Source organism: Doryrhamphus excisus, chromosome 6 (assembly GCF_030265055.1).
Source record: "Doryrhamphus excisus isolate RoL2022-K1 chromosome 6, RoL_Dexc_1.0, whole genome shotgun sequence".
Taxonomy (NCBI): Eukaryota; Metazoa; Chordata; class Actinopteri; order Syngnathiformes; family Syngnathidae; genus Doryrhamphus; species Doryrhamphus excisus.
Window position 1 is genome coordinate 9,042,145 of NC_080471.1, and position 23,485 is coordinate 9,065,629.

The following is a 23,485-nucleotide window of genomic DNA, read 5'->3' on the forward strand; positions in this document are numbered from 1 at the left end:
TTTTTTTTTTCAAACAAATGATATATAAATATAAAATATGTAAGTGTATACTCTCCAGACAAAAAATAGGTTCTTTCAAACTTTTTGACTGTTTTTCTGATAAACATACCAGCCTTTCATGAACATATACAACTTGTTGGTACAAAAAGTCAGCTTCCTCTTTGTTGACTTGTAGCACAATTTGGACAATGACTGGACACAAACACATGGTTGATTCCAGGTTTTATTTGGTGCAGCACAGTACAGTACATTGTTGGCTCGAGTCAGGGTCATGAGAAACAGAAACAACAGTTTCTCCTCACATTTCATTTTTATCACCTGTATTTACTTGATGTATTACTTCTTCCTTTAAGTCTCATACAACTTCACATTCTGTTTCTTTCTCCATAAAACACTTTAAATAAATTTTTACTTTGTCTTTACAGTGTGACAACATAAACCAAGCAAAAGTTCATTTCATCTGTTTACATGTACAATATTTTGCCTGCTTTGTGGAGGGGTGCTTACGTCGGGTGTGATATTTTTGCTCTCTCATGCAAATGACACAAAAGGACACATTTTAAAACACCAAAAACCAACATTGTTGACCACTTCGTTTTCTCAAATTCACCCCCCCCCCCCCCCCCCCGCTCCCCCGTAACTGGCTTTGTCAACTAAAAACATCTTTTTTTTTTGTTCTACTCTGTTTAACTAAACTACACAGGATAGTTCAGGATTAAATAAACGGTATGCTTGATGAAAGTTACTGACAGATCCTGCTGTTCACACAATTTTGTAGTGTCAAATATTTACAGTGAGTCCCATGCGTGGAGCCAGCGACGGGTCTCAGCTAACAGTAACTATTTTAATGTATGTCTTCTTTTTATTCACAGACTAACGCGATTATTGCGGTGTGTGCCCTTCAGAGTTTGCTGAGGTGCAAATTGCAGTAACAAAACATGATCCTGAACTAAATGAGAGTGAAGTCAACATTGAAGTCGTCAACAAAGCAGAAATTTTGCATCAAAGAAGTATGTCTTTTCATAAACAATTTGTGTATGGACACCACTTTGAGTCTGAGACTAAACAAACGTATGTGTAACTTAAGGTACTTAAACAATAAAGTCAATTTAGAGTCGTCAGTTAAACTAGCGTACGTTTATTCAGAAATGTCCAAGGCAATTTGGAGTCTTTGATGCACATAACAATTGTTTCATGAACCAATGACCATAAACAGTAAAGACAATTTGAGTCCTTGGCTAAACTAGCGTACATTTATTCAGAAATGTCAAAGACAATTTACAGTATTTATTGAACCTAGTACCGTAATTTCTGGTGTATAAGCCACTGCTCTTTTCTTAAACTTTGAACCCTTTCAGCTTATACAGCGGTGCGGCGAATTTATCACTAAATTCAAATGTTGGGACATCTGCTTTACTACTACCACTACTACTACGACTACTAGTACTACTACTAGTTGTTTAAATACCGTGCTGCTCAATATAACAGTCTGATTCATGGTGTCATCTTACAAAGAACACATAACAACTTAAAGGGAATATATAATGTAATATACAAACATGTACCAATATGAGTTTTATGCAAAATGACTTATGGGAAAACTTAAAAAATATATTTTTCCCCATTTAAACTCATATTGGTACTTTTTTCTTAGTTATACCTTTTGACTGTTAAGTTGCTGTGTGATGAGTTTGGTGTTTTCTTGTAAGATGACACTGTGAACCTGATCCTTATATTGAGTAATGACCTCTTGCAATTTCCAATGGGTTGATAAGCTTGTGAGTTCTTACATAGCTCATGATCGGCTCCTGTAAAATAAAGAGCTGCCTGATCCTCATGGACTCATCGACCGACCCCGCAATATGACATTTTATGACTTAGACATGTGCAGCTTATATATGCACAGGTGTAAATGTAGCGGATGCGGCTTTTACACTGGAATTTACGGTAAACATTGAACACAATTTTGAGTTTCCGATAAACCTAAGGTATGTAAACAGTAAAGTCAATTGAGAGTCATCAGTTAAACTAGCATACATTTATTTAGTGAACCAATGTATGTAAACTCTGAAGACAATTTTGATTCTTCAGCTAAACTAGCGTACATTTATTCAGAAAAGTTTTTGAGTCAATTTTGAGTCTTTATGAACCTAACGTACATTTTTTGGGACCATCATACACAATCTCAAGTTTACTGTGACACTAACATACAAAAACAATTAAGCCAATTTAGTATTTAATTACCATATTTTCTGGACTATAAGTTACACTTTTTTTCATAGGTTGGCTGTTCCTGCGACTTATACTCCAGAGCGACTTATAAATGAAAAAACTGTTTACATTACATAAAAATTGGACACCTTTTCTGTTCATAGTTGTGCTCCATTTGTTTATTGTTAGAACTTGCCTTCCAAGATGATGTAATGTCTGTTTTGGTCAAGTAGTTTATAAAATAAAATTACCTGCAAAAAATGCGACTTATACTCCATATAACTCCACATAACTCCACATAACTTATGTATGTTTTTTTTGACCTAATTATGCATTTTTGGCCTTGCACGACATTTTTGCCCTTACTCCGGAGCGACTTATAGTCAGAAAATACAGTAATAACGCAAATTGTTTTCCTAAACATCAATGAAAATTTTGTGTTTTCGAAGGGTACTTTTTTTTGTAAACATTGACAACAATTTAGAGCTTTCAATCAGCCTAAAATACAATGCTCTAATGTCAATATTCGGTGTCTACCCTAGGGTTGTTTGTTCAAAATGAATCCTAATTTGTATTCGCAAAAGCAATGGAAAGAAAAACAACCGTCTTATTATTATGTAATAAAATCCTGTGCTAGAAGAGAGAATTGAACTTGAGAATCACAGTCGTCACTTGAGAGCAAACACAAACAAAGATCTGGAAATAAAGTAGGTTGACGCAATGAGAGGATTCACCTGCTATCAATAACACTTTCATATTGGCTTCTTGCTTTTTTAAAAATAAATCCTATTTCTCCTGTAGTAGTTGTGCATGGATCACAGCTATAAATTAGACTCTATAAATAACATCTAAATGTGCTTTCCTGTTTGTATTTACACTGGAGGAAAAGGGACAGGGAGATGCGATTATTTTTGGTTGGGCATTAGCATAGGTGTCCATTCAGGGATCCTTTTTGTGACTCTCACTTGTGCGCTTTACAGTCCTGCTCAGAGCGTCTTCCTGTGCTGCTGTCGGATCACTGCTTTACTTCTGCTGCTCCTCACGGACCTTTTGTGTAGCCTGTTGCTGTTGGCGCCACCTGTTGGAGGGAGGAGGGAAGAACACGCTGATGATGTCATACGCACAGTACCAATGTAACAAAAAAGATTATAATTCTAACAAATCGTTCATAAGTCAAAGGTAATTTGACCGTACACTTAAGTACACTTAAAAATATTACATTGTGATGTTTCACTCATAGAAATTTGCAAAACTCACTTTCTGTACATTTGACTTGCGGCTTCTCCCACTCCCCGTTCTCCATGCAGCGTATGACAGGCAGGTGGCGCTGCGTGTAGCCTGCCTGACACTGATAGCGCACTTTTGAGTTGACTGGGTAGCGCTCTCGTGTGACACCCAACGGTGCGCCGTGTTCCACCTCTGGGGGTGCCCCACAGCTCACTGGGAAGAAGGATAAAATAAGATGAGAACAAGACCTCTTCGTTCAGAAAGTAGTTTTGCTAAGTAGTTTTTGCTAGTTTTTACTAGTTTTGCAAGTTTTGCAACTGACAACGGAGTTGTGCTGATTGGGGTTGGTTCCTACCAGGCTGAGTCTTGCAGGAGAAGGGAAGGTAATAGTTGCAGGGCACGTCATTCCACTGGCCTCCCTCATGTCCGATCATGACGACGCAGTCCTCTCCGGAGTTGAAGTAGTTATCAGGTTGGTTGGGCCTCCAGTTCTCGTACGTCTAGGGAGGTTGCAAATTGTAAAATTGTACAATTGAATAACGTTAACATTCAGTAAAACTCATAAAACATGCATCAGTCTATCCGACTGACCAGGGGACTGCCGTCGGTCCAGCGGAACTCATTCTGAACATCTTTGTCATTGAGACCGATCCACTCGTAGTCCTGACCTTTGGCTGTGGACCACAGAGCGACAACGTTTGTTTAGTTTATGAGGCGTTTGTTCTGATAACACGTGTTGTTTGATCAAGCTTTGAATCTCATTCTCTAGGAGGCCCTTATGCCAACCATTCTGCCCCCCTGACCCCCAATCGTCCTACCAAATGGTATAACTCACAGTTGAGAAACTTCTGCTCCTCCTCAGATGTAACGCTGACCAGGTGGGCATTGATCTCCTGGCAACGCTGCTCAGCTTCTGACCAGGTGTGTCTGTCCGCAAAGTGGAGGTAACAGCTTCCCATGAAGTCCAACCAGCCCTCGGGACAACCATGTACAGCTGCACAAAAGAATCATTTTGGCCTTGAAAACATTGAAAATAAGAGGGGGGGGTATGCTTAAACTAGCCTCAATGCACATACCCTCTTCAACTTCTGGCTGCTCCACCACAGCAGGGGTTGCCAGTGAAACTGATGGCACTGTTGTTGGACTGATGTTAGTAGGCTCTGGGGTTACAATGATGATTGTTGGCTCCTCTGCCTCTGCAACTTGCCCTGATTGACCAGTATAGTCTGGGTAGGTCATGGTCGATCCAGGAGGGAGAGCTATGGAAAGCCCTGCAGTTGTCGGCATCTCATTGCCTGAGCTTTGAAGGTGGATTCCAGAACCACTTCCCTGGCCACTTATTTCTACTACGCCCCGTCCTTCTTCTGGATGGTGTGTTGGTGCAGAAATAGTAACCTCCTTTATCCCATCTTCTGTTAAAAAGATGATGTCACCATCCGTCTGAAAAGGTTGGCCAGAGGCAGAACCACTGCCGGAAGCGCTAGCTGGAAAACCACTTGGAAAGCCACTGGGGAAGCCTGATGCAAAGGGATGATATCCAGACAACTCCTGCTCTCCTGATGGCAGGACTGTTAGGTCAATGCCACTGCTGTCTATGAAGGAGATACTGGAGAATCCACTGATGTCCGACCCAGACATGCCTCCTGATCCGGACATCCCTCCCGATCCAGACATAACTCCTGATCCATACAGATCAGCAGATCCATAAATGTCTCCTGATCCAGACAAACTTCCTGATCCAGACATACTTCCTGATCCAGACATTCCCGAAGTCCACAAGACACCGCTACCCAGCTCTTGCTCAGTGAGAGTCGGGTTCAACAGCTCTTCCTCCTTTCCGTCCAGTGTGTTGATCAGTATGTCACCGCCACTGCCACTCATGTCTCCACTGCCACTGGCTGAACCTGATCCTGATGGGATGAAGCCAGATCCAGCTCCCGATGCAACAAAGCCAGATCCACCTCCTGATGCAATGAAACCAGATCCAGCTCCTGATGCAACAAAGCCAGAACCATCTCCTGATGTAATTAAGCCCGATCCAGATCCTGATGCAACAAAGCCGGATCCAGATCCAAATGTAACAAAGCGAGATCCAGATCCCGATGCACTGGACGGTTCCCCTGATGTGAAGATAATTGTACTTCCACCCTCTGCTTCATGTGGATCACCAGAAGCAGAATGATCTCCAGACAAGATGTCCGTGTGCCCACTGAAGGTGACATCCACTCCTGAACCGGAGGTTCCGCTCCCACTGGTGGTGCTAGACTCCCCTGAGATATCACCACTGGCTGAATGATCGCCTGATCCGAGGCCAGAACCAGAGCCAGAACCATCAACAGGAACTGCAGGTCAAGATGCAGACACAGATACATTCATGACTTTTAATTGGAAATTACGGTAAATACACATTCTAGACCCTGTTTATATCCACGCTGTCCATTCCATCTATCTTACCAGTAGGAACAGTTAGATGTGTCGTGGTGTTGGTCTTCTGAATCATCTCTTCTATGTCAGTAACATTTAGACTTGGTTCAGTGTCATTGTAGCCCATGGTAGGTTCAACTAGAGGACAAAAACCACAAAGGGCCACATCAACAACCTTAACTGACTAAAACAACAATAAGTTCAGACCCAAGGTCTACAAGTATCTTACTAGTCGGAGTGGAGTGATCAACTGCGACTGTTGTCTTGTTGATAACATCCGTCGTCAGTAACAGGTCGTAAATGGTTTCATTGTTGCTGTCAACTGCAGGTTTTTCAGCTGTACAACACAGAATCAAAGAACATGATAGTGAAGTTGGGGTAAGTCCTGTTAACCTGACCACACAACTAAGTACTTCCTACCTTTGAAACAGTAGGCATCATAGCGGGAATGCTCATCAGGAAAACCTGTCTGGTTGGGGAAAGCGTAGATGATGTGCACGCCCACCTGGCCGCCCCCGCAGTGAGATCTGGGACTTGTGATGGGATAGCGGACGCTGCGGTCCATCAGCCAGCCTGGGCGGCACTTATCAAGACCTTGGTTCCAGGCGGCAAACAACTGTCCAGTCGTGGCCAGTGTGGTGTTGAGGTTCTCACAGTGCTGCACGGCTTCCTCGTAGGAGAAGCTGTCATAGTCGCTGGTGAAGAAGACCTCACCTTGGTTGAGAGCATTGAAGAGTTCAAATGCAGGACTAAAATATACATTTGGTGTTGACAACACAGACGTGAATGGGTCTCACCTTGGAGACGTTCCACATAGCAAAACACATCATAGCGCTCCGAGTCTGGCCTCAGACCGTATGATCTGACTCCTGGAAGGTGCAGCAGGTTACCGGCACAGTTATCTCGAGGTGATACGATGGGATACCTAACAGAGGATTTGTAGGTTTTTAATAACACCCCTTCTGTTGAATTCCGAGTAGTAAACCTGTCCTGAAATTACCTGACAGTCTGGTCACCGAGCCATCCAGCGTCACATTGATGAAGGCCTTTCTCAAAGGCTGCCTGCAGCTGCTGGGGGCTGGCAATGACCGCTCCAATGCTCTTGCAGGCTTGCTGGGCCTCAAAAAAGGTCAAAGTATACCGACCAGTAATTGAGCGGTAGTGGAACACGACGCCTATGTGTGAAGAAAGGAAAAATTTTGGTTTAAGGACTCTCTGGAATATTATGGTTATGGTTGATGGTCCTCCGGGGTTTTACCAGTGGGTGCCATTGCAGCGTCTGTGAATGTAGGAGTGACGGACTTCGGGGTGAGAATATCCACACCTCCATGCTTGATCTCCTGACCATCAGGAATGGGTGTGAAGCCTGGATAAAGTCCAGGTGCTGGGGTTATGCTGATGATCTCAGGGAAAAGAGTGGTTCTACCAGGAACCGCACCTTCGTCATCGCTACCTGTTGATGTGACAATATCCCATTTGTTTCCATGTTCCTTTCCCACGGAGATTTCCACACTGTACCTGTCACACCCCCATCAAATGTTAAGCATGTACCTTGGAAGCAGATAGCATCGTAACGAGAATCCGGGAAGGGGTATCCTGTCTGGTTGGAGAACAGGTACACCGTTCTGACTCCCAGAAGTCCACCTCCACACTGAGGCCTAGCGATGTTGATGGGGTAGCGTACGCTTCTGTCACCCAGCCAACCGGCGTTGCACACATCCATGCCGCCCTTCCAGGCCAGGTAAAGCTCGCCGGTGGTGGCAAGCCTGGCGCCCAGTTTGGTGCACTGGTCGCTGGCTTCATCGAAGGTGAACTTCTCTACGGACATCGAGTAGAAGACTCTGCCTGGGAGGAGAAACACAGTCGGTGTTAAACCGGTGGAAACCATAGTATTCTGCAGGGTTAGGTGGTGCGCATCCTGTCAATAAATGTACCTGCCATCTTTTCTGCAAAACAGTAGACATCATAAGTCTCATTGATGTCTCTCACGCCATAGGTTCTCACGCCGGGGAAGTTTTCCTTGTCTCCGTAGCATTCCTCCCGAGGCTCATGGATGGGGTATCTCAAAAGGACAAGACACAGGGGAATCAGTACCTGGACTAAAGAAAATCATCCAATCCTATTGCTGTTTTTTCCTGGGTATTTAAGAAGCCGGCGGCACGGCGGTCGAGTGATTAGCGCGCAGACCTCACAGCTAGGAGGACCAGGGTTCGATTCCACCCTCGACCATCTCTGTGTAGAGTTTGCATGTTCTCCCCGTACATGCGTGGGTTTTCTCTGGGTACTCCGGTTTCCTCCCACATTCCAAAAACATGCTAGGTTAATTAGCGACTCCAAATTGTCAAAAGGTATGAATGAGTTTGAATGGTTGTTGAAATGGTTGTTCTATATGTGCCCTGTGGTTGGCTGGCCACCAGTCCAGGGTGTACCCCGCCTCTCGCCCAAGACAGCTGGGATAGGCTCCAGCACCCCCGCGACCCTCGTGAGGAAAAAGGAATTTAAGAAGCCACAATTCCTTGGTAGACTAGAAGAAGTCCATGAATACTACCGGACAGTCTGATCCGACAGCCATCCGGCATCACACTGGTGGTATCCATCATCGTAGGCTGCCTGCAGTTGGGCCGGGGTGGCGATGGTGGCGCTGTTTTGGATACAAGCAGCCTTGGCCTTCTCAAAAGTGAGAGTGTACCGAGTGGTGATGGCGCGGTAGTGGAACACAATACCTGGGAGTCAAACAGACAAAACTTGAGAAGGAATACGTTCTGTTTGGTACAGTTTGGACCTTGATTCCTAAATAAAACGGAAATCTACAAGCTTGGATGGCATACCCTGAACCTGTATGTCCACCGTGTCAGAGTTGTCATGGATCCCTTGCATCACCTCGCAGCGGTAGGTTCCTGAGTCTCTGGACCTCAGCTCCGTTACCTCCAAGCTGGCGTCAGTGGGCACAAGTGGGTAGTTGACCATTGTGACTCTGTCCAGATACTCCATCTCCACGTGAACTTTGCCCTCCGACGCCACCAGAATGGTGCTGACTTTCTCCTTGGTGACAAAGGTCCATTTGATGCGGTGGGAGAGTGGGGCGATCGTCGGGGCGCCGGGGTCGCTCACAGTGTTGTCCTGGAAGTAGCAGGGCACCACTGCTTTGCCGCCCAGTAGGGGGCGGAGTGGCATCTCCAGTGGGATGCTGACACGCAATGTGCCATCTTTTTCTGACGGAAAAAAAGATCACTTTCATTTGTTTGAGGATTCTGTGAGTTATATGGCATTAAACATCTTTTACTAGTTATTATTGAACGTGATATTATTTTTGTCAGTAAGTGTATATCTGTTGTACCATCCTGATGTTGAAATGATGTTGTTGCCAAGATGAAGGGCAAAGACGTACACAGCAGAAGCAGGGAGTTCATCTTTACCTAAAAGAAATGAAAAGCGCTTGATAAAACCCGTATTAAAACATTCATCAAGATCAGGGGTCTCAAACTCAATTTACTTGGGGGCCACTGGAGCTAGAGTCTGGGTGAGACTGGGCCGCATCAGGTTTTCCAAAAAAAAAACCCCAAAAACGCATTTATTAAAAACAGAAAAATGAATAAACTTTGCTTTGGTTCTGGTTTTCTACAAGAAAAGCTCTGATAAAACATTCCACTGTTCTCAAATATCTTACTTTTTATTTTTCTACACAAAATAAAATGAAAAAAAGAAAATCAATCAATCAGTAATAAATAAATAAATAAATATAATAATAAAACGGCAAATAATAAAAACTTAACAAACCACATATAGTTGGTGGGTAGACAAATTATTTTTTTCAGATTAAAATGAACAAAGCATTATTAGAGCCCTGTAGACATGACAAAACATGACTATAGTCACATTTATACTCTTTATTTACAACATATTGCGCAACTTCAGGGTCTTGAGACACATGCTAACTCGCAAACCAGAGAGCTAGCGACCTAAACGGTAGCCTTCAAGTTATTTCCTTTAAACTTAAATAGCCAAAAACTTACCACTTCCACAGGGATAGGGAGGATAACTATTAACAGTTATTTAACCTTTAACATGAACATTAATCAAACGTAATAATTTTTTCTGGGTACATGATACCATACAGCATCCATATCAGGATGGGGGCGGGGGCCTCAAACTAGTGTCCCCGCGGGCCGCATTTTTGAGACCCCTGATCAAGATAAAACCTTTCATAATTATTTACATTTACATAATACATTTACCTTCCTGTTATTCTGGATGGACTTCACATCCACTCAGTAAGTTTTATGACGTCTCTAATATCATTTCAGTCACTCTGTCGCCGAGCACAGGAATTTTTTTCAGTGTCCCAAATAAGAGGGCGACGAATGATTCAGTGAGCTTGAATAGATTTGCAGATTTTTGTCCCACTTTTAAAAGGGAAACTGGTCAAAAGGTCTTTGGATGTTTGGCTGAATTGTGTCTGCATTAAACTAAGTACAGAAACATGTGTTACTCAATGTCAGCAATAGTCATTTACACAGTAATGAGGAACACGTACTGTTGAATTTTGTTAAGGTTTCTTTTTCCCCCAAATGGGGTTTGGAGTTTTTTCTTGCCCATATGGGGGTTCACATCAGGGAGTGTCGTCGATTATTGCCAGCTTTAAGTCCTTTGAGACTCTTTTGTGATTTTGCTATATATCAACAAACTTGACTTGACTTATGTTCTCCCATGACTATATTATTTATCCAATGGCATTTAAAAAAAATTATTTTCTTCTGTGATTTTGTGTGTATTAGTACTGCATGTATGTAAGGTATATATATCAGGGGTCTCAAACTCAATTTACCTGCGGGCCACTGGAGCTAGGGTCTGGGCAAGGCTGGGCCGCATCAGGTTTTCCAAAAAAAAACCCTGGAACTAGCGTCCTAAACGGTAGCCTTCAAGTTATTTCCTTTAAACTTAAATAGGCAAAAACTTACCACTTCCACACGGATAGGGAGGATAACTATTAACAGTTATTTAACCTTTAACATGAACATTAATCAAACGTAATAATTTTTTCTGGGTACATGATACCATACAGCATCCATATCAAATTTGCATGGGCCGCACTAACATTAAACTTTCATATCAAGGCGGGGGCCTCAAACTAGTGTCCTGCGGGCCACATTTGGCCCGCGTGCCGCGTGTTTGAGACCCCCGATGTATATGTTCCTTCTCTGAATAACCATTTAGCCAAACGTATACAAACATCCGTAGTCATCATTCAATGCTGCATTCACTGACTCCAAACCACATCAGGGGAGTCGGTGATTACCGCATGGCTTATTTGATCTCATGGTTCCACAAGGCTGACGTGTACTCTGAATAGTTCACTACTGTAGTCTCCTTGTGCTGGAGGACACGCCTACTCGCAGAACACGCACTGACAGATTGTGACCACAGGAGGGCAGTCTGCTGGAAAAGGAGTGGAAGTGACACAGCAAAAAGAGGATGAAGTTGTGCGAGCGTGGAAGTGGGAACACAAGTAGGAGCAATATTTGCCATCAGGGAGGCAACGTTAGCTCGGGAACGCCACACAGACAGCCTTGTTGACCAATGACGTCGTGTGCAACAGCTGACTCCATGTTGTCCTCTTATTTTTAGGGACAACTTTCCACCAAATGTATTTTTCTTTCTTTGACTGCTTTTAAAAAAACCTTTTACAGCCTTTACTAAAAATACATTCCAACAAGGAACAGTGAAAGTTTTTCCGAGTTGGAGATGGAAACGGTGAGGAGTACACAAGAAAAGCAAAGGGCTCTCCAATAATAAACACAAAGTCAAGCCTCTTCTAGCTATTTGGTCTAAATGGCTCATTAGGTTAAAATGGAAATGGACGCCTTTTAAACATTATGGAATCCAAACTGGGTTCACTTAAACCAAGTAACAACATAACAATAATAATTACTCATATGAGCAATGTCAATGTTTGTCATTTGAACCTTTTGACAACTAAACTGTTGCTAAAACTGTTTTTATACAAATGTTACATTACAACGTATTTCTCATGGAATTCAGACTCTATTCTTTTTTTTCCCACAAAATTACAACTTAGAACTTCTAATAACGTGACTTTATTCTCATAACGTTGGGTCTTTATTCGTTCAAATTCAGACTTTATTCATGGAACGTTAACACTTGCCTGATTTTGCCACTTTTTTCCTTAGAAAATGTTCCCCACTTTCATTCATTCATTCATTCATTTTCTACCGCTTTTCCTCACGAGGGTCGCAGGGGTGCTGGAGCCTATCCCAGCTGTCTTCGAGCGAGAGGCGGGGTACACCCTGGACTGGTGGCCAGCCAATCACAGGGCACATATAGACAAACAACCATTCACACTCACATTCATACCTATGGACAATTTGGAGTGGCCAATGTTTTTGGAAATGTGGGAGGAAACCCACGCATGCACGGGGAGAACATGCAAAATCCACACAGAGATATCCGAGGGTGGAATTGAACCCTGGTCTCTTAGCTGTGAGGTCTGCGCGCTAACCACTAGACCGCCATGCCGACCTGTTCCCCACTTTATTATTGCAAAATTATGACTGCTTGTTCTTCAAATTTGCATTTGCATTCTTGTAACATTTTGACTTTATTCTTGAATTTTGTAACTGGACAATTATGACTCCATTTTTGTAATTACAACTTATTTCTGGTAACTTTGTGTTTTTTTTGCAACATTATTCTCATAACTTTACATTGCTGTTTCCCACAAAATGGAAACTTTATTGTTCTATGGTTTCTTTTTTGCTTGTGATTCCGACTTTAGTCTTGTAACGTTGCCTTAGTCTTGTAATTAACTCTTTTCCCGACAAAATGAAAAAAAATTATTTTTGTCACATTACAATTTTACTCTCATAAGATTTAGACCTTTTCCTCACGAAATTGTGTTTTTGCACTATTTCAACTTTATTCTGGTACCTTTGCGTCTGTTTTTTCCTCACAAAATTTCCACTATATTCTCCATTCTTTGGGACGGTGATTGCCAAAAGTAACATGAAACTAACGAGAATCCTCACACTCTCGTGTGGCAGAAACCCGTCTAACCAAAGACAAATCTTCCACAAAGGAGGCCAAAATACGTAGTTGAAACCATGTAAGCTCTTTATGAGGAATATTGCTTTAGAAGTATACTAACTATGAGCCTTCTCCCTACAGTGCGTTCATTCATTGAGGGGTGGGGCGGGGGGCGGGGGCGGCTCTCCTCTCCGGTCACTGTGGTATGTTCCGCTCTCGGCCGAGGTGATGGCCAATGAGGCCTTGGTTTGTTCCAGCTTACGGACAGGGGCAGGGCTTTTTGGGAGAGGTGCAAGCCTGCCAAGGTAAACACAGGGCGGGAATCCAGAGAGGGGATGCACCCCCACCGCCACAAACCCCCCCTTGCCCCCCCCCAAACAAACCCTCGAGGGCGACAGAACAGAGCGGACATTGATATGAACACACATAGAGCAACACTCACAGATCAGCCAGGTGATGTGTGGCAGCGCACGTATGATGCTATAGGAAATGCATGTGTGTGTGTGTGTGTGTGTATGTGACATACTGTAAGTCTTATACTTGAGAACACACACACTCTTGTACAGTGGAACAGGCGTGTAGGAGAAAAACACAGGTGGTTAAAGGTGGTCACATGGTCACATATACTGTACTGTAATGTAATGTACACAAAACACGGCACAGGTACTATGCAGTATTAGTTAGCAATATCGGTGTCCATTTAGTAGCCATTTGCCCCGGAAAGTCCTTTTCAGTCCTCAAATCCCCAAATTGTAATTCACAAAAGGAAGCCGAGGAGCCCGATGTCACCATAGCAACGGGACCTCGCCTCCATGGAGAAACATTGCAAGACTGCTAAGGTGCTTCACACAGAAAGTTTTTAGTTTTCAGTCAGATATGGAAAAAAAAAGTGGAACCATGATGAATATTTGTATGAAATATTCATGTCAAAGAAACCAGCTATTGATTCATGAAACAGTTTTAGCTATTATAAGAATTTGGCATCAAAACAATCAAACCATCATCACATGACGCAGCACCGTTTCACCACCTTTGCATGTCTTTAAATTATAATTAATAACATTTTCATGCAAAAAAAGAGCTCAAAAGTCCAAATCCTACAAGCCAGCACCATCAATGTACTCACATCTTAACACATATCTGCTCATTCGAATAAATGACAATCAACAAGTTAGTGATCCGTTACCATTCCCCCAAAAAAAACCTAATTCCCGGTATTGAGCGGCAAACGTACCGTTGATGCTCTGCAAGCTCCCGGTGCCAGTAACTGTGGGGGCCTCTGGCTCCTGCCTGTGTAGGAGAGCAGAAAGAAGCTTTATTCAAACGCTACCACACATTTAGATGCTGGAAAAGAGGAGGGAGGGAAGGGAAGGAGGGAGGGATGGAGGAAAGGACGAGGGTGAGGGAGATGCTCCTTCCTTGCCATGTTGCCATGTCTGAGGTCAAGCTGTGTACAAACTGATGCGGACATGCAATCATGATAAATGTTTTAATCAGTTGCAGTCTCACAATAGTGGTGTGGAAGTGGTTTCTCCAAAATCTAGCCTGGATGCTGGACTTGATGAAGTTTAAAAGTGCTACAGGTATAATGATTAACACAGGGGTCTCAAACTCAATTTACCTGGGGGCCACTGGAGCTAGGTAATGGACTTGAACCTCATGTGTCATGACATTAAAGATACCTAGTGACCACAATACTACATATTACTTCTCTTTCAATATTTTTGAACTAATAATAAGCCATAGTCAACCACAAAACTGTGATAAGTTATGATTTAATTATGATTCGAGTGGTTAGCGCGTAGGCTGGGAGACTAAGGTTCGATTCCCCGCTCCGGCATCTCTGTGTGGAGTGTATATGTTCTCCCCGTTTTCTCCAGGTACTCCGGTTTCCTCCCACATTCCAAAAACATGCTAGGTTAATTGGTGACTCCAAATTGTCCATAGGTATGAATGTGAGTGTGAATGGTTGTTTGTCTATATGTGCCCTGTGATTGGCTGGCCACCAGTCCAGGGTGTACCCCGCCTCTTGCCCGAAGACAGCTGGGATAGGCTCCAGCATACCCGTGGTACAGAAAATGGATGGATGTATGGAAACTGTGATATAGTTAGATAGTGATATTCGAATACTAATACTAATGCAAATGTTAATGCTACTGCTAATGCTAATGCTAATGCTAATGCTAATGCTAATGCTAATGCTAATGCTAATGCTAATGATAATGATAATGATAATACTAATATTAATGCTAATGCTAATGCTAATTCTAATACTAATACTAATACTAAAGACTGCTTGGGATAAATGCTTGTAAAGTTTTGGAACGTAACCAATAATTTCATAAAAGAAATTCAACTGTCGTTGCCTTTTCTTAAGAGTCTTCAACTGGGCAAGTGTCTGAGAATTAACTCTCTGCCTAGGTCTTGCTTTTTCTTTGGCTTTTTGCAGGTTATTGGCAACACTAATTCAAACACGGCAGCAGCCTCTCAGGGTTAGTTTAAGAACCCAATGAAAACCGGGACATTTTCATGGCTTCCTTAAAAAAAATACACCTAAAAAACATAAAAAAGTGCGGGAGATCATATATTTTTGTCATGCTAAACAGGCAGTGCTGATAAATATTCCTGTTCGAATCCAATGTGACCCGTTTTGGCTACGAGTGCAATGGTGGATGAGGTGTTTCATCATTGTCACGTTTTTGAAGTCTTCCTTACGTCCATATTTGGCTGCTGGAAACCAAACGTTGCTCTGCTTAAGTTTCCAGCATGACTGTAACGAAAACAGTTGTTGGTGTTTGTACGAGCATGTGTTCCACCTCTTGTGTACGCGAGCGTTAAAAGAGGCGTGTCTCCCACCAAAACGCCATTCAGATGTGTCAATGCGACCTCTGTGCTCGCCACACTCGTGACGCACACTTTGAGGCCAGAGGTTCAAACGAAAACATGGCGACAAGTGGCTTTTTTTTTTTGCTTTAATGTACTCTAAAATGTATGTAAAACTGTATGTACAGCTACAGTATGCTGACGCTGTCATGACATTTAAAATAAGACCATCATCGTGTCCATTAAACTGATCTTACTGTATGTACACGTTAATGTATGACTCACATTCCTTTTACGAGCTCCGAGGGCAAACATGACCAGAAGCTGGCATCATGACACACAACACAGGTTCTTCTCAGGGGTGACTGTGGAGGTACACACACACACACACACACACACACTTTTACCTATGGTTCAGTTGATGTGCTTTGTTCCCTTTATGAGAAACACCTGAATGCACTCCACCTGTCAGCTAATGCATTTTCTGTTTCTGTCAAGCAGTCCCTCCTGATTTTGTTGCACTTTTTTGCTGTTGTGACCACCCCCCTCTATCCCCCCCTCTGCCTGTGTCACTCAATCCTCAATATGATACACTCTGCCTGTTATCATTTAGCTTTCAGCCTGTTTCTCTCTTGTTATAATGTCATGTTATTATAAGGGATGTCAGAAATAGCAAATACGTAATTACGGTTATTCCATCAATTTTATATACCGCTTATCCTCACAAGGGTCGTGGGGTATGCTGGAGCCTATCCCAGCTGTCTTCGAGCGAGAGGCGGGGTGGCCAGCCAATCCCAGGGCACATATAGACAAACAACCATTCACACTCACATTCATACCTATGGATAATTTGGAGTCGCCAATTAACCTCGCTTGTTTTTGGAATGTGGGAGGAAACCGGAGTACCCGGAGAAAACCCACGCATGCACGGGGAGAACATGCAAACTCCACACAGAGATGACCGAGCGTAGAATCGAACTCCGGTCTCCATCATACCAACAGTAAAACATAGTGGTAGTAGTGTGATGGTCTGGGGCTGTTAGGATTTTTTTTTTTTTGCCTTTTCTTTTAAAAACGGAATTTTGTGTTCACATGTGTTGTCACTGGCTAATATTTACATTTGTTTGATGATCTGAAACATTTAAGTGTGTATGTTGGCCTATTTTGGGCTGATGCATTCCTCAACTTATGATTGGTGAATTTTGACTGATTCGGGTGATTTAGTCCACCTGTTTCAGGTGATGTGTTTTTTGTTTTAGCTGATGTCCTCCTGTTAATGTACAGTCGATGCGTTGTACGTGTATCTGTTAAGATAGTCTTCCTGTTTTTCCTGGAGTGGCCTGCTTCACTTCCATCTTTGTCTGTTCTAGTAGATGGCTTTTCCACACTGAAATATGTCAGCTCTGCTCTGGTGACCTTGTAAGGTTTTACATATAAAGCTTCTTTATGAACGTGTGTGTGGTTTTTTTCACCTAACCTAACCATCTGCCACACCTCATTTTTGCGACAAGACTGACTTGTGAGTACTCCAATAGGATTCCCTCTTATGAATGTGTGCAGAAACACCCTGACAACACTGACGGCTCAGGAAATAGAAAGTACACGCAAATATATATTTACACACACAGATATAGACCGATGAATGTACTACTGTCCTGTGTCTTACACGTGTGCTTCATATACAGGGACCACCTCGTTCTCTACAGCAAATATTCAAATGTCAGGTATCATATTTTTGTACAATTGGCTGTTTTTAATAGAACATTTCTGGAGGGGCCCTCCCATTTGTGGGTGGTTGCGTATCACATGACCACAAACATGTTCCTGTATGTTCTAATACATTGAATGGAGATTTTTACAACATGATTTATAATTATTAGATTCATTTTTATCATTTTAGTGTCATTACATGGATATAAAAGGACGGCTACGTACAGTGTTAGTGTGTTAGTGTGCCGACATAAGACCTTCTTTCACTCAGTCCTGGCCGAGCATCTCCTCCTGACCTGTGTGTGCGTCTGTGTTGACACAGTCTCTTGCAGTCCATCAAGTGGGAGGGACGTTTTTTTTTTCACAGCCTTCCCCGCGGACGTGAATGGCGGCTTTATGGCTGCTGTGCTCACTAAATTTAAATGTATACATGAGTATGTGTGAGACACGCTGACAGCTATGGTGACCATGTCTGTTCACAAATGGAGGAGGTCCTCCATTTACCCCCAAAAATGTCTGGATCAACCCACGAAATATTTCGCTGAAGGGTAGGAGGAGTCCTGAAAAAATGTCTCATTCCATGTTGACTTTAGATAAAATGCTTCATCATGCCACATTATATTTATAGTAAGAATAATACAGTAAAATCTTTTGTAAATAAAATTAAATGTTGGTGTTGAACCTACATTTTCTGGAAAAATATCCCTAAAAATAATGTGACTTTATTTGTTCTGTTTTTTTTTTGTTTTTTTTTAATTGAAGTCCATGATTTTGCAATAAAAAGGAGTCTGACTGAGTCCTGTTTTGGAGGGCCCATTCTCATTCGTTTCCGTACAACCACCCCTATAGAATCGTAATGGTTCCGCCCATTTGTTTACCATCCTCCAGGAACCAGGAAGTAGCCTACAAACACAATTGTTTTGTCACTTTTGGCAGAGGTATATTGTTAATTACTTTCTCTGCTTGGCATCTCTGTGTGGAGTTTGCATGTTCTCCCCGTGCATGCGTGGGTTTTCTCCGGGTACTCCGGTTTCCTCCCACATTCCAAAAACATGCTAGGTTAATTGGAGACGCCAAATTGTCCATGACTGTGAATGGTTGTTTGTCTATATGTGCCCTGTGATTGGCTGGCCACCAGTACAGGGTGTACTCCGCCTCAGGCCTGAAGTCAGCTGGGATAGGCTCCAGCATACCCTGCGACACTAGTGAGGATAAGCGGCATAGAAAAAGGATGGATGACTAGAAGTTGTGAGTGTGTCCAATAGACCTTTCCACCTCATTTTTCCTGTCCCGTAGAAGCCAAACGACAACAAAGACTTGTTTGTCCGGAGGCACGTGACAAGCCACTGCAATACGTTACAAGCAAAACACTGCGGCCTTCATTCAATGTACTCTTTTTTAAGACATATTACGTAATATCAAGTGAAATTTTGAATGCAGCATAGATCCTGATAGACTAAGATTTTGAAGGAGGGAGATTTTAAGTTGCTGGGCTTGTTTTTGCTGAGAACACTACTTCCTTATGTACGACACAAACCAGGCTTCTCATGCCCCCTGTTGCATTATGGGATAGATTTCTTGACGACACGCCAGGCTGCCATCAACCATACCAGGTAGTCTGGCTGCCATCCGGATATGTCACTCAAAGGGAAGCCAAGGAAAGAGATCAATGCAAGGCTTGTTGTGCCATTCCCACTGGTAACTGCTAGCTGTCTGGCTAACGGCTAAAATGAAGAGGTTCACCAATTAAAATGTGTATTTTACATGTAAAACACCTCACTCAACAGTACATCTCATATGAAAGCTGTTTGAAAATTGCCTTTGTAAAGATAACATTCAGTTTCAATTGACCAGCTAGCTAGCAATAGCGCTAGATAGCTACTAGCGATAGTGCTAGCTACTAGGTACTGATAATATAAAATTCCGATAAATATATAATGCTATGACATACAATGGTGCCCTGTGATTGGCTGGTGACCAGTCCAAGGTGTAACCCGCCTCTTGCCAGAAGACAGCTGGGGTAGGCTCCAGCACCCCCGTGACCCTTGTGATGAAAAAGCGATAGAAAATGAATGAATGAATGAATATATAATTCTATGACATACAATGGTGCCCTGTGATTGGCTGGCGACCAGTCCAAGGTGTACCCCACCTCTCGCCCAAAGACAGCTGGGGTAGGCTCCAGCACCCCCCGCGACCCTCGTGAGGAAAAAGCGGTAGAAAATGAATGAATATAATTCTATGACATACAATGGTGCCCTGTGATTGGCTGGCAACCAGTCCAGGGTGTACCCCGCCTCTCGCTCGAAGACAGCTGGGATAGGCTCCAGCACCCCCACGACCCTCGTGAGGATAAGCGGTAGAAAACGAATGAATGGACGACATACAATGTATAATGCATAATTGTTATTCATAACTTTTATTTACTATTATAACTATTTATAACTTTTAGGAAATCATAAAATCATACTACAAATATTTGCATATTTTACGTGATAAAAAAATCATTTAAAAATGTATTTTTTTGTTAATCCTTTTTTTTACGGTTATACTGGCAGTTTGTGTGCTTTACGATATACCGAGATTCACCGCTGGGTGGCAGCACCGTCGCGGGCAGACGACCGTGCAACCTCCGGCTGGAGGCAGCAGAAGAGTGCGGGAGGAGAAGCTGCGGTGGTATTCGCTCCACAGCGGTTGACCGGACGTGAACTCCGCGTGAGCTACCCTTCAGTCCACTTCTCTCTAGCTGTGTGTGGGGGAACAAGGAAGTGGACACCACGGCGGACACACTTTACGACCTTTTTGTACCCGGTAAGTGCCGCTGTTTTGATTAGCCATTGTAGCCGCCAAAGTCTTCCAAAGTTAGTACCCGCTTGAGGAAATTAGTTTTATTTTTGTTAATGTGTAGGTGGAAAGCTCCACGAAGCGAAGTGAATTCAGGAAGTTGTGTTGTTTTAGTTCTTACGTTCATTCATGATTAGAAGCTACTCTGCACAACTCTTGCATAGTTTAACTTTACTTATATCAGCGCAGTTTTATTCTACTTTTACTGAATCGTGTGCTAAACCGATTATTTGTATGGTCAAGCACCGCTAGCGAAGTTTATTTTATATAAGGCGGGCTTAAACAAGTGAATGAGGCATTAATACAAGATTTGCCACATGACTTAATATATATTCTTGTGGTTGTATTTGTATTGTACTTCAGCATTGCTTGTCAAATGGGAGTACGAGTACCACTAAGTGTTGCTGTACTTAGGATTTATTTAAAATACATATACAGTGGAGGGAAATAACGTTGGTTGGTTGCTGATTTTAAAAGTTTACTTCCTCTGTGTTATGTTTATTATAACTGAGAGAGATAGAATTAAAAGAAAAATAGAATAAAGTGCATACTGTAAATGAATTAGTATAGAGAATGCAGTTGATTGATATTTTATGTGCACAAAACATTTTCCATAATGAAGTGAATTACTTTGTTATTGTATTTATTCCCAAATGTTTCAAACAAAGCAGTACAGATGACCATAAACAATCACCATTGTCATCTAACGGTGATGGAAGATGCTGATTTTTTTATGCCGCTTCATAAATCAGATCTCATTAGATTGTCCCTTTTTTGCACCCAAAGCTGAGAATAAGATAATTGTAGAATAAGATATGAAGTCACCCCCTGCTGACAATTTTTCGAGATTAGATGTGTCAAAGACGTAACACACAAGGGTTTGACATAAATTCAACACCCATCACTCATTTTCGTTGCGTTGGAAGCAATTATAGTGCTCTATATATTGTACCGGACGCTGGTGCTGTCAGGTGTCTGATTATGTGACTGCACAATGCTTTGTTGCTAGCCTCTTTAACAGAGAGACTTATACACAGAACCAAATGTGTGCGCTTTCACCCAACATCCCATAATCAGATAATTAGATTCAGGATGACATTTGAGTGTTAGGTCAGGCCTGTCCTGGCAATGTGGAATACCCTTTTCCCATAGTTGTCATCCCACTTCTGTTTCTCCTGATGCTACCTTTTGTAAACTGAACATTTTGGGGTGTATTTTGTCATTTTTCTGTGATGGTGCCTTTCATACAGGAGAGGTACACTTTTTACAGATAGTATTGAAATGCTGCATTCTGTGTAAAAGAGGCTGGAATTAACAATGTTGTTAATACATAGATAACACGGCATTTTTTTTACACTGGCATGATGAGCACTTCTGCGTGAAAGTGAACATACGTAGGTGATATAGCAAATAGAAGCTAATCATTAGCATTTTTAGTGATATCATTTGGAATTTCAGTTCTGCCTCATCTAGTCAGCACAAGTGGCGATAGCGAGCCGGAACTTTCAACCCATAAATGCTTCCTGTGGCTAGACGGTCTCAAAGGTTAAGCACTTGTTTTATTGAAGCTTTGCCGTCGGATCACACCAACACGTGGGGTAATGCTAATTTCAGCTGTTTTGTACATCAGGCTGATGCCAGACAGGAAGTTCTATTTGAAGCTCGGGACACTGGGAAGATATAATCACGTGCAAAAGTATGTGTAAGATGTATGACACGGTGTTGTGTGGAGATGACGTCCGTGGTGTCTTCTGAATTACTGGTAGGTATTTATATCCACGTTTGCTCCTCTTAGTTGGATAGCCATTTGTCTGCACCCCAATGGTAAATCAGTATGGCTTATCTTTGGTTAGCATAGCTTCAGCTTACCACCAGGAATCCCACCCCTTCACCCCCCTTATCCTCGCCGGGCCTTGGCTCAGCCCCTCAGGTTCTGTCTCACCGTTATTTATAGGTGCCAAGGTCATGGGGAGATTATTTGAGATATGTCACTGCAGAAAATGTGCTTGTACGCAGCAGACAGCCCTTGACCAAGGATGAAGCGCTGGCACAAGTGGAGCAGTTTACGCAATTAACAGCATGCACTCTGACGAGAATGGGGCTGATGTTGGAAATGAAATGAACCTTTTTTATTAGGGGTGATATAGGCTGATGTCATACTGATAGATATATCTCACAACCAATTAAAAGAAGGAAAATGGGCAAGATTATTCATACTGTACTGTACATGGGTTAGGGTGAGCAAATCAAGCACTCCTTTTCTGTGATGTGCTGCAAATGGCCTGTCTTAACCTCCCCTTAGCTTACTTGTAAACAAACACGGTGTTGATCGTGTGGGACTTCTCACTGTATCAGAGGATGACATATGGGCGATCCAGACGGCAAATTATATCATTTCAGCCTTCGTTCTGGGTGACCTGAAACCGTATTTTTCGAAAAGCAGCATCAAGAGTGGGAAAATCTGAAAATGCCGGCTTGTCGTTGCAATAATTCTACACCTCACTAGCGGAAAATAACGGTACATCCTTTCTTTCACGTGGTTGCTTCAGGTGCTTCAAAAGCACTGCAAACATTCATCATTCATTCATTTTCTACTGCTTTTTCCTCACTGCTGGAGACTATCCCAGCTGTCCCAGTTTTAAAGTGTAAAATTGCATGTAAATAGTCCATTTACAATATACTGTATTGATGGATTGAAATAGAGTGCCCAACCAAAGCACCCTACATGTTGCTGACTCACTTTTGACTGCAAATAACCCACCATGGGGCCAAAGAAATTTGGAACTGCCAGCAATTTGATAGAAGGTGAGAAACTATTGAATTCAATCTCGCCAGGATGTGTAGGAAGTATTAATATGATTAGTCATTTATAGTTATTTCTCATTTTATGCTTGTGATACTATAATTTGTAACCCCAATAATATCCATTCATTCATTCATTTCTACCGCTTTTTCTTCACGAGGGTCGCGGTCATGCTGGAGCCTATCCCAGCTGTCTTCGGGCGAGAGGCCGGGTACACCCATTCATACTCACATTCATACCTATGGACAATTTGGAATCGCCAATTAACCTAGCATGTTTTTGGAATGTGGGAGGAAACCGGAGTACCCGGAGAAAACCCACGCATGCACGGGGAGAACATGCAAACTCCACACAGAGATGGCCGAGGGTGGAATAGAACCCTGGTCCTCCTAGCGGTGAGGT

The 23,485-nt window shown here is 42.6% G+C and overlaps 2 protein-coding genes across 13 annotated transcripts in view; one reads left to right on the forward strand and one right to left on the reverse strand.

The window, feature by feature from the left end:
* Positions 1-645: 645 nt before the first annotated feature.
* acanb (aggrecan b) lies at positions 646-19,778 on the reverse strand. 2 transcript variants are annotated; one of them, XM_058076454.1, is made up of 19 exons: positions 19,687-19,778; positions 14,138-14,193; positions 9,200-9,278; positions 8,691-9,074; positions 8,411-8,585; positions 7,797-7,924; positions 7,414-7,707; positions 7,121-7,315; positions 6,863-7,037; positions 6,660-6,787; positions 6,283-6,576; positions 6,092-6,199; positions 5,893-6,000; positions 4,515-5,780; positions 4,274-4,432; positions 4,030-4,112; positions 3,794-3,938; positions 3,469-3,651; positions 646-3,289 (listed from the first exon to the last, which is right to left on the reverse strand). In XM_058076454.1, the coding sequence occupies exons 3-19, from the start codon at positions 9,270-9,272 to the stop codon at positions 3,198-3,200; spliced, it is 3,990 nt and encodes a 1,329-aa protein (XP_057932437.1). In that variant the 5' UTR covers positions 9,273-9,278; positions 14,138-14,193; positions 19,687-19,778; the 3' UTR covers positions 646-3,197. The 2 variants fall into 2 exon arrangements, with proteins under 2 accessions (XP_057932437.1, XP_057932436.1); XM_058076453.1 differs by lacking the exon at positions 19,687-19,778 and adding an exon at positions 19,388-19,425.
* Positions 19,779-20,101: 323 nt separating this feature from the next.
* Positions 20,102-23,485, forward strand: part of ppip5k1b (diphosphoinositol pentakisphosphate kinase 1b) — a 33,413-nt gene continuing 30,029 nt past the window's right edge. For all 11 annotated transcript variants that reach the window (XR_009130080.1, XR_009130081.1, XR_009130082.1 and 8 more), the window contains exon 1: positions 20,102-20,247. The gene's annotated coding sequence lies outside the window, so the exon portion shown is untranslated. The remainder of the gene's footprint in view (positions 20,248-23,485) is intronic.